Below are 13,481 nucleotides of genomic sequence, written 5' to 3' on the forward strand. Positions count from 1 at the left end.
CAAAGATCCTCTGCGGGCTTCAGTTTTCCCGTAGCCTACGCAACAGACCAGTCCATTTCAACACCCCTCAGTCCTCCTCCCACCCGTATCCCAGACGTTGACTGTCTCTCGTAATGTGTCGATGCAATGATGTTTGTGTGATCCCCCCCCCCCCCGGCGCTTGTATGCTCTGTGGCTCTGATAAAAAAAAGAAACCCATTCCCAACTCAAACATGGTATCATTGCTGTGCTTTCCCTGAAACGCCCCTTTTGGTGCCTCGTTGTAACGCCGATGAAAAAAAAAGAAGTTGGACAAGTGAGAGCTGATCGGTGTTGATAACTCCAAGTGGTGGTGGGTGCGTGATCGTATTAGTGCCTAGTCATAGCCGTAGGCGGGCTGGTAACGGCAGGCGGCGGAGTTGAAGAGGATGTGGAGCCGGTAGCTGTGCCGTAGTCCGGAGGCAGAGAGCCACGGCCGACTCCTGCTGTGCCACCGATGGGCGGGGGTGGAGGCATCGCACCTCTCGCGGTGTGCTCGACGTGGTGTGCCATCTCGAAGCTACCCTCGCGAGCGTAAGCCTGTCCCGGTTTCGCCTTGGGTTCGTAGGCGGGAGGTGCTTCACCAAACTCGTCCAGGCCCTCATCGCTGCGGGTGGTCCAGGCCCAACGGCCGTTTCTCGACGACCGTTGACCTCTCTGACGATTCGCTTCCAAGTCGCGGCGGGGCCAGGGACGCTGCAGGCCGAGCTTGCGGAGACGGCGGCGGCGTTGAAACTGAACGAGAGTGGCGATGATGCCGAGGGCGAGGAAGACGATGAGCGGCGTGAGAATCCAGGTGTAAGGCATGTTGGAGAGCGAGTATGAGCTGCCCGTACTGCCGAGAGAACCATCAGAAGAAGACATGATGGATGATGGTTGTGGGTAAAGCGAGTGAGGGGTTGGCTGAGTAGAAGAGAGCGAATAAACAAAGATCCTCGAACTCGGAGATCCGCGATTGGAGGGTTCAAGTAGGCGTGGCAGGAGCGATGACTGCCAATCGATGGGTTTTGTGGTGAACGAGAGTTTTTCCTTTCGCTCGATATGCCGAGATGACTTTGCGTCGTTGACTATTCTTGGGACCAAAGGGAAGGATCTTTGGCGCCGTATTGAACGGTATTACAAAGGCGTAGATGTCGGAACAGGGAAATAGTCGAGGTAACTATGGTGGTGCAAGGGCGAGACGTTGGTCTTTCACGTCATCATAGCGTGGCTCAGATTTGGCGGGAATTCGCTAGTGCTGTCTCGATCCAGCAAGCTTTCTGATAGCTGGTGAGCCTGTGGCAGGTGCGGTGGAGCGGATTGAACGGAACAAGCTGCAGGAGCCAGGCCGGGAGATACGGAAAGGTGACGAGCTTGTGGAAAGACGTGGGGGCTGGACTCGAGAGGTTCGGGGAGATCGGGCGCTTGATGGGTTGATGGTTGACGCAAGCAAGGAGGGAGCTTGCGGGTTATGATGATTCAATGGGGTTCGTATTGCCACTGGTTGGTGGATAAGTCGGATCCAATTGTTTTCTTGTCTTGATTGCAGGTCGCCGGGGGAATGCAGATCGCTGCAGCACTGTCGATGTCCAGATAGAGATCGATTGGTTGGAAGTTTGACGTTCAAGGGAGGGAGAGACGGCGTAACAAAAGATTGGAAAGAAAAGAAAGGAAAAAGGAGCGAGAGTCGAAGGGAGAGAAGAGTGTTTTCTGAGAAGAAATGGTGGCGAGGGGAGATATTGGATATTTGGCTGTAAAATGCCAAACACGACTCAATAGCGGAGGAAGTGAAAGTGGGAATTCCAGCGGTGCAGGGGCTGGAAGGAAGGAACCGACAAATGAAGCAACGCGGGCGGGCAGGGCAGGCTGGCTGGATGTCCAAATGCGTGGTGGTGTCGTGGTGGTGAGGCCGGGAAATGGCTGGTGTTCCAAGGTTAGGTTGGGGTTGTTCTGTAGGGCGAGACAAGGTTGGCCAGGTAGTGTGTCCGTACGGAGTACGGAGTACCTAGGAGGGTTTTGGAAGTCCGATTTTCGTATCCGATAGCTCACGGATACAAGGTCGGAGGGAAGCTACTTGTAATTAAAGAACGGTAGCCAGGCACAGGAGGGCCGAGGAGTAGGAGGCTAACGATGCCCTGGGAATGGATAAAAAAGACGAGACGGCGATGGGCCTAGGGCGCAAGAGGAATGGCCGACGACCTCGGGAACTGCGTGCGAATGCGGACGGCTCCCGTGTGCGATTGCGAAGGGTGCGTTACTGGCGGCTGCACTGCATAAAAAGGTAAAAACAGACAGGATAACCGAAGGGTTTAGGACTCAAGAGACGACAGCCGAGGGATAAAGATGGGGTGAAAAGAAGAGGGAGGGAGGAAGCAGATGGGAGGATGTATTTGGGACGAAGGGATGCGACGGTTGGGCTCTATTGATGAGCTACGGATTCATCGTTCATGATACTATGTGCGTATATCCGTAGGCTGTGGCTACGGATGCTTTCGTAGTGGCCGCGCAAATATTTGCACGTCAAGTGTCAAGTGTAGTGTCGAGGGTGATTACATGCAGCTGGTGAGGATAATTTGCTCCGTATCCAGTGGACAGCTGCAAGTGCAAATGAACCTACGCAGTACGGGCTACCTAGCAAATTGCCAAATGTGGACGCGGGAATCAGCGTTGCATCTCCTCTGGAGAACGGGGGCTGCGACGACGAGGAGCCAGTCAAGCAAGTCAAGATGTCAACCCCCCGTCAAACAGGAGGCACCCCTGACGACGCGATGCCAATCCTTAGGGGCAGCCTTGGCTACTTTTTTGGGGATCGCACGTCATGGGCAACATGTCGCAGCAGTATCGTGTTGAGCAGGGTAACGTCTGCATCGATTGTTGAAGAGATGAACCGGTCCACCGGCCGAGTGCGAAACCGCGAAACCGCGAAACATATCTTAGGTAAGGTACGTGTAGAGTCGCTCTTGCATCTGATGGGCACAAAGGTACGTCGGCTGCTTACGTGTTCTGCCATTGCTAAGGCATTCGTACCTGCCTCAGCCCTTTACCTTTACATCTTGCAGTTGCAGGCTTGCAGGCTTGCAGGACCTGGAGGTTTGGGATCCCAGGACGAGATTCGGGAGAGGTACCTCTTCTGCCCGCCCTGCAGGCGGCTCTGTGAGGTACCCACACCCGAGGTTCTCCGTCTCCTCCCAGGTGCAGCAGCTGGTGCATCCCGTCGGACTTGGCTTTCCCACTTTCCCTTCCTCGGGAGCCCTTCCTTCAGCGTGCTGCGTCGGCCGTACATAGTAATAAGGAAACTCTCACAATCTCCATCGTGACTCGCTGACACTTCGCACATCGCGGCTGTTTCAGAGACTCCTCGCTTCGTTCCAAATCGCATAAGCTACCGCATGTCAAACGGAAAGCCAAAGAAGAAAAATGCTAAAATTTCTGTGAACAATTATGCAAACACGCACACATGCAGAAGTTTTCCTACCTTCTCAGCATTATTTCAAGTGTCCGTAAACATCCGTTCGACTGGGATGGGGGCGGCCGCAACCCACAGCCCGCAGGCTCAAATCCAGTTTGACCGACTCGCACTCGGGAGTTTGCAGGCAGCTGAGGGACAAAAGACCACACAGCAAACAAATTCACGATACCTTGTCTTGCCTGCAACCCGATGCTTCAAACCTCCTCATTAAACTCGCCTCGGTATTTCCGTTTGGGAAATGTGTATTAGAGTGGCCAGGTTGAGCCTTGTTGGGGATTTCGATGAGGAAACAGTTTTCAATTTACGGCCAGCTGCAGCTTAAAGTCAGTCACTGAATGCAATTGCGAAGCTCAGCCGACAATCAGCTCCTTGCATTCCAGAAATCAAGTGGCTTCTGATCAATTCCAAAAAGACTGTTAGGCAACTCGCGAGAAAATCTATCAAAGTCAAGTTTTGATTGCTTCTGTTCACGCGACCCTGAAGGAAAGAGGGCCCAGATGAGGTGTCAAGGGTCCGGACAGGGGTGCTTAAATTGGCCCTTGCACATCAGGACCGGATGGAGAGCTTGACTTGATTCGGCGGCCTGAGGCTGCAGTGAGGCAAACGCACTGGTGGATTGTGGGCCAACCAGGCACCAAAAGCAAGACACCTGGTTGGCCGACCATGGCCCCACTTGTTCTCTTCCAAATGCCATCACCAACTCCAGCCAACTCATCGTCACTGCTCCGTCCACCTCATCAGCGAAGCACAAGTACGAATATCCCACGTTAGGTCCGTTCAACACAGGTACGTGTGAATCGCATCACTGCATTCACACATTTTTCGCTCCACTCTTACTTACCTCGCCAACGAAACCGCCAACATGCCCCGCGCCATCAGAGGTAAGATGTCTCCCACCACATGCTTGCCCTCTCTGCCCAGCCGCCCTTCCCCAGATATTCCCCCGGCCTACTAACATTCCCGCCCCGCCTTTTCTAGGAGTACTCATCGAGTGCGACCCCTCCATCAAGTCCATCATCGTTAACATCGATTCCAACAATCATGACTACATTATTGAGGATCTCGACGACCAACACGTCGTTGTTAAGGAGAACATGGTTGGTTTGCTCAAGAGACAGCTCGATGAGGTTAGTAATCCCTTTTCTTCTTCTACACGCACACATAATATTATATGTATATATACATACATATTAAACAGACACTTCGTTAACACACGTCACTTGCAGAGGTTGAAGGAGACCCAGCAGCCCGATGAGAGTTCAGACTCTGATTGAGTGCTAACGGTGTCGGTGTATCACTTGTCTTTATTGTATATGCCTCCCGATGCTTCCGACTACTCTTCTACTACTGCGTCCTGGATACAATCGTCTCCCAAGTTCTGGCTGCCATGTGCCTATCGCTGTACTTTTCACCGCAGCGGCAGGTTCCGTCATGCCGTCTCGATAATCATGGCGCTTGTATACTGTATGATTCGTGGGAGGGAATCATGATCCGTTCTCACCCGGGAATGTCTATGGAAATGGAATCCAATCAGCCTCATACGAGGCCGCATGATTGCAGCAACCCCACAAAAGGGTTGACACAAGACAGTCTAGCTAAAGGGCGCCGACTAGAGCTTCTCAAATGTAGGCTTCTTCTTCTGTAACCCGGACAGTAAGGCAGTCTTGGTATCGCTTGACTGGAGCATGGCAGCGTTCCAGATAGTAGTGTATCGCAAGTCTAGAGCCAGAGAGTTAGCAAAGTCAACGAAGAAGCAAAGCCCGATTCAGGGTACTAGGGGATACAAATGGGCGCAGCCATTCCAAAAATAATAATGAAAAAATAAACTTACTCTCCGCAACGGAGTGATCCCTCGCATGGTTCAACAGCTCCTTGGTGCCCTGCACCGCGACAGGACTCTTGCTCGCGACGAACTCGGCCCACTTGGTTCCCGCCGCGACGGCCGTGTCCTTGGAGTCGTGCACCTGGCTGACGAAGCCCACGGCGAGCGCCTCCTCGGCAGAGAAGTCCCGCGCCGAGAGGCAGACATCTTTCACCCACGACGTGGACCCGACGAGTTTTGGCAGCCGGCTGAGGGTGCCGAGGTCGGCGGCGAGGCCAATGTCGACCTCTTTGACGGCGAAGCGGGTGTTGCGCGCGGCGATGCGCACGTCGGCGCAGCATGAGATGTCGATGGCGATGCCGATTGAGATTCCGTGGAGGACGCAGACGACGGCTGGAGGGGTGATTGTTAGCTTGTATGCTCTCATCGTTTTTATAGACTAGGTCGTGCTTGGATTTGGGAATTATGAAGCATGTCCATGTTCATCCTTAGACATCAAGTCGATATCGAAAATGAGTAGAATTGAAAAACCTTGTGACATGATAACAAGGACGTGAGAATTTCCAAAAGACGGAAACGAAAGGTTACATACGCTTCTCACACCTCTCCACGGCAGCAATAGCATCCTGGAACTCGGTAATGTGACGGCGCATATTCGTTGCGTAGCGGGCTGGGTCACCGCCGAGGTCCGCGCCGAGCGGGCTGTTGACGGCGTCCTGGACGTCGAGGCCCGCGGAGAAGGCGCGGTCGCCGGCACCGGAGAGGACTACGGCGCGGACGTCCGGGTCGTGGCTGAGGCGGTCAAAGACGGTGGCGAACTCGCGCCATACGGGCTCGGAGAAGGCGTTGAGCTTCTGCGGTCGGTTGATCTGGACGTGGGCTACGAAGGGGGAGGGGGATGTGACGAGGAAGTGGGTGTAGTCGTAGTCTTTGAAGGGCGCCATTGTGATTTCGGGGTGAGGCGAGTGAGTGTGGCTGCGTGGAAGATGAGTGAGAAGGAGGGAAGGTTGCCTGTGGTGAGGCTTTCGTGGTGTGAGGGGTGAGGCGGAGAGCTGGATGAGAATACCAATGTAAAGATGTCCAACCAAGGTATGCAAAAGGCGAGAATCGTTGTGCGGGTATGGTTTAATTCGGACACCAGCGAATTCTTGGGATGAGCATGGCAGAGTTGAAAGTGAGTCTCACTCAGATGTACAGATGACAGGATGTTGCGAATGCGATGATGAGGTTTCGAAGAGGCTGACTGGACTAGGGGGCTGACCGAGTTGCCGAGGCACGTCTCGCAGGCGTTTTCCCCGACCCGACCGAGGGGTGGCCCCGCCTGATCTGGGGTAAACGTTACACACGCTGGGGTGGGGTTATCGATTGCGCTTCTTTTTTTGCTTCTGACAACACAAGTGATCTTATGTAATAAACACAATTTGAGGTCTCTTGCTGTTTGAGGCGGAACCTCAACTCGCGTACCAATAGATCTTTTGATTTAGGTGAATGATTTCATTCGGAGCGAATTTCTGGATGTCTGAGTCTTTCCTATCTCTTGACTATGAAACCTCGGCTTGGCTCAATCCGCCCTCTCTAAGCGATGATCGTCGTGCCTCTAGAATGAGAAGACTTTGCCCATCATTTGATCTCGTTATCAAGTCAAATTTGGGCTCTGGTTCTCGGATCATTCGGCCAACAAGTCTCATTGCCCAACCTGCGAGGCTGCCGTCCCCCTTCGGGCTCAGCTGAAGGAGGTTGGCGTCTCTTAACGAGAAATCAAGCTTCATTGGATTCCAGTGCGTTATAGCATCCTCGAACTGATCTGCTAGGATAAATAGACGACGTGAACGAGCCAAGCCGCAGTCATCAGCCATGCTGGCCCTTTCTGGGGGTGTCAAACTGCCTCAGCCCCTCACCAAGTCGGCTCACACTACATCACTGGGTGGGAGGTCTGACCGGATGACTCACGCTGCAACCCCAAACCACCAATAGCTTGGCGTTTAATGAAATGTACACAACTACATTCGAGGCCGTCTCCTCCCATCGATGACCTTGATAAGAGTCCTCGTGTTGGAATATGAAATTGAAGAGGAAGTTTGGACAAAGCTCTAGAGCAAAGTCTTGAGTACAAACCATGAACACAATCTTCCTCTATGCTACTCTTTCAATAACACTTGTGAGGTTTATGCCGAGCCATCAGTGCCGTTTGAAGCAGAACCTGAAGAGAAGTCAGCGAACAGTCTCCTATACAACCATGTCCTGAGTGGTACAGAGTCAGAAAATCCAGGAAATCAGATGAGAGGCGAAACCGGTGCCATAGACGATATCCTCATTGTAAGTTCAGTACGGCGAGTGAATGTCCAGCATCATCATCTTTTGGAGTATCTCATGTATGAGAAGGAAACGGGGCTCACTAACCTTCCTCAATAACTTCTTCGATGAACTCACTGCTGTGCTGCTTGTGATCTTCATATCAAAGGTGCGCTTTGAAGGCATCTTATATAACTGACTGTCTATGTGGCTACATCACAGACTCTCCCGGTTCATTTGAGGTATCGCCAGTAAACTAAGGCTCGAATAGTTGGTGGAGGGTCGGATCCAGGAGCCAAGGGGCTCGCCGCATGAGTCAACCGGTCAACAAATCAATGCTTGTCTGTTCAAGGAGCGCTGTCCAACGTCTATCGGTGCCATCGGAGTTTGCGACATCATAATAACCTAGCACCTTCATCATCGGGTGAAAACGAAGTGCATGATCATCAACAGTATACATGTATCATGCTAGTGGAACAAAAAGATGGAATGTAATAAGCGAGGGTTACTGATGTATAATCTCAATGTGTTGTCAAATTCCAGAAAAGAATACATGCACTTCATCGTCGTCTGGTATTGTACCTAGTACAACATGGTTCTAACACTGGGGATGGAAGGTACGGCTCAACAGCTCCTCTTCAGATTGCCACGGTACTTCGCCTATCTGGTGGAAGGAGCCTACCCGGCCAAGTTTTGGTGCTTGTAGAAGGCACAGGGAAGAGTGACAATGACTACATGCACTCCCAACATAGGTATCGGCCCTCCGATTCTGTCGTCAACACTGTCATCCTCTCGACAACCTCCCCAGTTCCTTGACCTCCTATCAAAAGGAACTTCCCTAGAATCACGCCATCCTTCACACGGAGGATTCATCATTACTACGCTTATCAAATGCTCATGTATCCCACTTTTTGAACTTCATGTCTAAGGCCACAAGGACTCGGTCTCTGACGCCACCGACCGAAGTCCAACGGCTGACGGACCCCAAGACTTCAACTTACAAGCAAACGGCTTTGCGACGCTACAGTTCCGCAGAAAAGCTTGGCAGCAGACCTCGCAGCGTCAGATCTCAATCTTCAGATACGCCGCCGACCACTTTTCGACTCGGTTTCTGCTGCCCCTCACAGGCCGAGCTTGCGCTGAACCCCAACCCAAAGGAGGAGAAGCCGGTGATGTTATCCAACTTCTTCCATCCGACAAAAGATATCGTACATCGAAATCGAGAGCCATCCAACGCAACCGGAGGAGACTTTGAGGACACACCTCGTCCTAGCGCTCGACCTTTTATGATGGACATGTCCCTGAAGAAACCCGAAAAGGACGTCGCGTCAAGTTTTTCTTCGGCGAAAAGTGGTAAATTTCGACATGCACTCCTCAAGACCGCTTCCGGACGCCCCATGCTGGTTGACAAAGATCTTCCCGTGCCCCCGGTGCTCAGTCGACAAGTCAGCGACAGTCAATTACAGAACCCGCGAGAAGACATCAACAGTTATGAGAACAAGGCAAAGATTGCTATTCCATCAAGAAAGTACTCGCCTTCCCAGATGCAAGACAATCCTGCACCAGTTGTCAGTCAACATCTCATGGAGACCACGACCAACGTCGACCCTTACTTTCCCCGGGAAACCGTCTGCATTGATCCTCTAATCCATCCAAATGAGTCTCATACCAAGGTCCACCACCGTGGTATCCTCAAAGGTGCCGACTTTTGCGACGCTGGTGTGCCTGGACAACCTGTGCCACAGATATCAGAGAACACGACATCTAGCTCTTCTTCATCGTCGTCATCTGCCTCTTCGGAGGCTGAGATTGTCCTTGCCAAGGTTCGCCGAGCTATGACTGGAGATGATCTTTGTCTCTCTACAGTCGAAGTCACCGTCCCAAAGCACGATGGGCACAGCCATGCTATGAAGGTTCGCCCGGCTTTCAATCTACCAACCTTCCAGTATCCCAACATAGGTCGCCAACAGCAATCTCCTCCCGGATTCTCCAAGGTCCGGCCGTTTGACCCAGCCAAGGAACATTTATTGCCCGAAGGGAATATCAATGGAACGACAGAAATTGAAGAGAGCAAGGACAACCCGATCAACTTACCGGTATCCAAAGTCCGACCCTTTGCCCAGGAACCCCCCGAGCTGAATCATCACGCTGGACATCAAAGAGTGTCAAAAGTTCGGCCCTTCAGTGGCGAGTCTGACAACGGCAGCCAAAAAGACAAGGATGCCTATTTTGCCGTCGGATCAGATGAGTCGGCAAGTGAGGGGCCCACCAGAATCACCAAGCCACGTTCAGAGAACACGACTCGCTCCCGAGCAAGCACGATTGACTACAAGCGTACTGCACAGTGGCTCAAACATCTACTGAAGAACCCCGAAACCCATACGGCCAAGTTGACGGAAAGACCATCTAAGACGAAAAGAGCGTCCTATGCCTCTTTGAAGGGCTCCCAGGAACAGAGTCCAGTGTCTCGGAAGATGACTCGTCAACCGACGCTTCCAACTACCGAAGTTGAGCAAGGTTTCTTCCAGAATACTTTCGGGGAGCTAGAACGTCTTCTTCAAGAAGCTTTGGCACTCGCTTCTCGGGTTGCTGACGACGAAGAGGCAAAGTCTCCAGAGGCCGGACAATTTCCACACCCTGTCTCAAAGGAAGCGGCCCCCTATGGTGACCCCTCACAGTTTTCTGACATCGACTTGAATGATGATGAGAGTGCAAAAGACCCACAACACAAGCGCGCTGCTACGTTCCCGCATGCCGGGCGGCCTGAAAACCGTGCGGTTGACGATCTCTACCGAACTATTTCTCTCTCTCCGCAGAGCGCAGAGCTTGAGAGTATGCTTGGTCGTAGGAAGAGTTCAGTTGTCAAGAAAACTAAACGCAGACACAAGTCGCGATCGCGGCAAGCTGGACCTGTGCCAGACAGAGTTTCGAGCAGGAAAAGGAGCAAGCGCGTAAAGAAATCGAAGCGCACAAAGCCGAAGCAGATTGTCGAGCAACTCCCGACAGATTCAGAGTCTAGCATGGACGGATCCAATGACTCCTCTGCATTCAGCTTTCCGACTCGAAATCAAGCTCAAGGAAGCAGCGAGCCAACTCGACCTCGAGCAAGCACGAAACGGGTACCCTTCCTATCCCGCAACACAGGCGAGAACAATCTTTCTCAGGAGGACTTGGGCGGCCGTCCCACCCGTACTCCACGAGGGATCAGCCTACGTGGCAAGTCTCATGTCAGTCTGATTGGTGTACAAGCCTTCAGTCTAGCCAAGTCGAAACGACGCCAGCCCATTGCTCGGGACTGGTCACCAGTCCGGAAGAGAGCCATCGCGGCTGTGGCTTGCATCAGTACGGCTCTGATCGGTATGATTATTGGCATCTACGCCGGCCTAGTACCCTCACTGCAGTACTACATCCTAGACACAAGCCACTCGATCATCAACGGCAATGTGGGCTGCTTTCTCGGGATGGCAATCCCCACTTTCTTTTGCTGGCCACTTCCTCTTGTTCATGGGCGTAAGCCATACATCACGACTGGGCTAATTCTGTCCATGCCACTTCTTTTCCCCCAGGCTTTGGCTGTCAGCGCTCAAAGATTCTACAACCTCACTGGATAGAGAATGGTGTTGTTGGTACCGCGAGGCTTCATGGGCATCTGCCTTGGTTTCGCAAGCATGAATTTCCACTCGATACTTACAGACCTTTTCGGCGCGTCTCTCATGAGCAGCAATCCTCATCAAGAGGTTGTGGATGATTCTGATGTGAGGAGGCACGGAGGAGGTATGGGTGTCTGGCTCGGTATCTGGACATGCTGCTACATTGCGTCCCTCGGCTTTGGCTTCCTCATTGGCGCTGCGGTGATCGATCAACTTCCACCGGACTTCGGTTTCCATATCAGCATCGCTCTGACCGCAATAGCCCTTCTGCTGAACACTCTATGTCCAGAGGTCCGCCGTTCGGCTTTCCGACGATCGGTTGTGGAAGTCAGAACTGGTACGGATGTCTCCCGACGCGTTGCTCGCGGCGAGATCATGATGCATCGCGTCAAAACTGGACCCAAGTGGTGGGGTCAGGAGTTGTATCATGGTGTCGCACTTTGCTTTGAGATGCTTCGACAACCTGGTTTCGCTGTCATGGCCATTTACTCTGGTTGGATTTACGCCCAGGTGGTTCTCATCATCGTCTTGCTGGGCTCCCTAACTTCAAGATTTTACCGAATGCGGTCACCCTTTGTCGGGCTCATGGTCTCTGCAATAGCATTTGGTGCACTCGCTGCTATCCCATTCCAGAAGGCAAGTTACTTTTCCAGAGCGAGACATACCCAGGTAAATACCAGTCGCATGACATTCGATAAGCAGGTAACGTGGACATCTCACCTTCTTCGCCGATCCATATTCGCCATTGGCCTCCCACTGGCTGGACTCGTCTACACATTGGTTTCGACTGGCCCACCGATGCACCCAATTGCGCCTGCCATTGTCGCCGCTGCAATCGGTTTTCTTTCATGCCTAGCAATCTCAGAATGCAACGGACTCATCATGGAAACCTTCGACACTTCGGATCTACAATCTGGAATGACTGGTCGGCCCCGGGGAAATTCAGACAATGCACAGAAAAGGAAAAACTACTCTGCCTACCCTCGTGTGACTGCAGGGTTCGCCGTTTGTCATACCTTGGGATTCTTATTCGCTGCCGGAGCAACTGCACTAGGTGGTATGGCCCAGCGTAACCTCGGCCAGAGAGCAGCAACCGGAGTTGTAGCTGGTATCCTGTTCATTTTGACACTGGTACTGACCTTGACTCTGATTCGGTTCAAGGAAGTCACGATCATTCCTGAGAGCAAGACCGAGGCGATGGATAGGTGGACAACTGCGCGCAGAGAATCTATCAAACGCCGCGACTCAATGCCAACCGGGATGATGGGCGACAAAGATGTCATCGCTGAAGAAGAGCCATGGCGTCCTTTCATTGTTGGTAACCCCACCAGCAAAACACGGCGAGTCAACGTCCTTGAGCTTGGTAGTCTGTCACGTTTCACAGAGATCAGGAAGAGAAACAAACTCATAGACGCCAACCAGCACCTCAACCGAGCAGCTTTCGATGCTGGGGTTGATGCACTTGATGATCAAATCAGCGATGTCATGAGCGATATCGTTGACGATGTCAAAGACCTCGTGAGAAGAGGCAGTCAGAGGAGTCAAAGGAGCCAACGTAGTCAACGGAGCCAGCGAAGTCAACATAACCGGACCTCACGTTCGCGGCGGAACCATCGAAGCGCAACAAGCGATGGAAGTGGACACTCCTCTATCAAAATGACCTCCTTGGAGAACGTCATGTCAGGTGGTCATAGGCCCGAATGCCTGAGGACGTATACAATGAACGAGAATGCCTCAGAGGTCAAACGGTCAAGGAAGAGTGAGAGAGCCAGTTGCAGAGCTTCGATACAAGATAAATGTTGAGTTCCTACGAGCAGAAGAGACCGTCTCCAGGACGGTATTGCATGAGAGCACCTATAATGACAAGCAAACACTCTTGACTGAAGAAAGACAAAAAACTTCATAGTCAATATACCTTAGTATACACAATATTGGTAGAAGAGCTAGAATGAAAATCCCTTTTTCGGAAACCAACTCCAGTAATGCAAGCCCATCTGCCGAGTGTCTTCATCTACATTCACCCTCCGTCCATCTTATCAATATTATCAGATCTAAAGAGAGTAGTGAAAAATAAAAGCGTGCTACTGGTACAAATACGCAAAAGAGAAATGACGATAGGTATCGTAGAGAGTATGGGTATAGATGGTTCTTTGTCTTCGTCATGTATGAAAAATGAAAAAAATGATGGTTATAGTCCTTTCCTGTAGTTCTGTCCCAACGTCACACGGAATGCAAACTTTGTCAATCTTGG

At 52.0% G+C, this 13,481-nt stretch overlaps 4 protein-coding genes across 4 annotated transcripts; 2 read left to right on the plus strand and 2 right to left on the minus strand.

Annotated features, from left to right (window-relative positions):
• Nucleotides 1-231: 231 nt before the first annotated feature.
• BDZ83DRAFT_289722 (uncharacterized protein) lies at nt 232-1,299 on the minus strand. Its single transcript, XM_060502180.1, has one exon. It carries the CDS (start codon nt 880-882, stop codon nt 349-351), a length of 534 nt encoding a protein of 177 aa, XP_060370988.1. The 5' UTR covers nt 883-1,299; the 3' UTR covers nt 232-348.
• Nucleotides 1,300-4,328: 3,029 nt separating this feature from the next.
• Nucleotides 4,329-4,740, plus strand: BDZ83DRAFT_746806 (RNA polymerase II transcription factor B subunit 5; the record flags this gene model as incomplete). The annotated part of the gene is made up of 3 exons (XM_060513322.1): nt 4,329-4,347; nt 4,445-4,593; nt 4,693-4,740. 3 exons carry the CDS (start codon nt 4,329-4,331, stop codon nt 4,738-4,740), a joined length of 216 nt encoding a protein of 71 aa, XP_060370989.1.
• Nucleotides 4,741-5,075: 335 nt separating this feature from the next.
• Nucleotides 5,076-6,232, minus strand: BDZ83DRAFT_565621 (enoyl-CoA hydratase/isomerase; the record flags this gene model as incomplete). Its single annotated transcript, XM_060503776.1, has 3 exons — nt 5,076-5,185; nt 5,298-5,681; nt 5,881-6,232. 3 exons carry the CDS (start codon nt 6,230-6,232, stop codon nt 5,076-5,078), a joined length of 846 nt encoding a protein of 281 aa, XP_060370990.1.
• Nucleotides 6,233-8,866: 2,634 nt separating this feature from the next.
• BDZ83DRAFT_776449 (major facilitator superfamily domain-containing protein) lies at nt 8,867-13,460 on the plus strand (the record flags this gene model as incomplete). Its single annotated transcript, XM_060515465.1, has 2 exons — nt 8,867-11,155; nt 11,192-13,460. The coding sequence occupies 2 exons, from the start codon at nt 8,867-8,869 to the stop codon at nt 13,031-13,033; spliced, it is 4,131 nt and encodes a 1,376-aa protein (XP_060370991.1). The 3' UTR covers nt 13,034-13,460.
• Nucleotides 13,461-13,481: the final 21 nt, after the last annotated feature.

Source organism: Colletotrichum acutatum (assembly GCF_030867785.1).
Source record: "Colletotrichum acutatum strain CBS 112980 chromosome Unknown BDZ83scaffold_4, whole genome shotgun sequence".
In the NCBI taxonomy this organism is placed as follows: domain Eukaryota; kingdom Fungi; phylum Ascomycota; class Sordariomycetes; order Glomerellales; family Glomerellaceae; genus Colletotrichum; species Colletotrichum acutatum.

What these genes read in the sequence shown, in the direction of transcription:
- BDZ83DRAFT_289722 (XM_060502180.1), bottom strand. Translation starts at nt 882, where the DNA reads ATGTCTTCTTCTGATGGTTCTCTCGGCAGTACGGGCAGCTCATACTCG.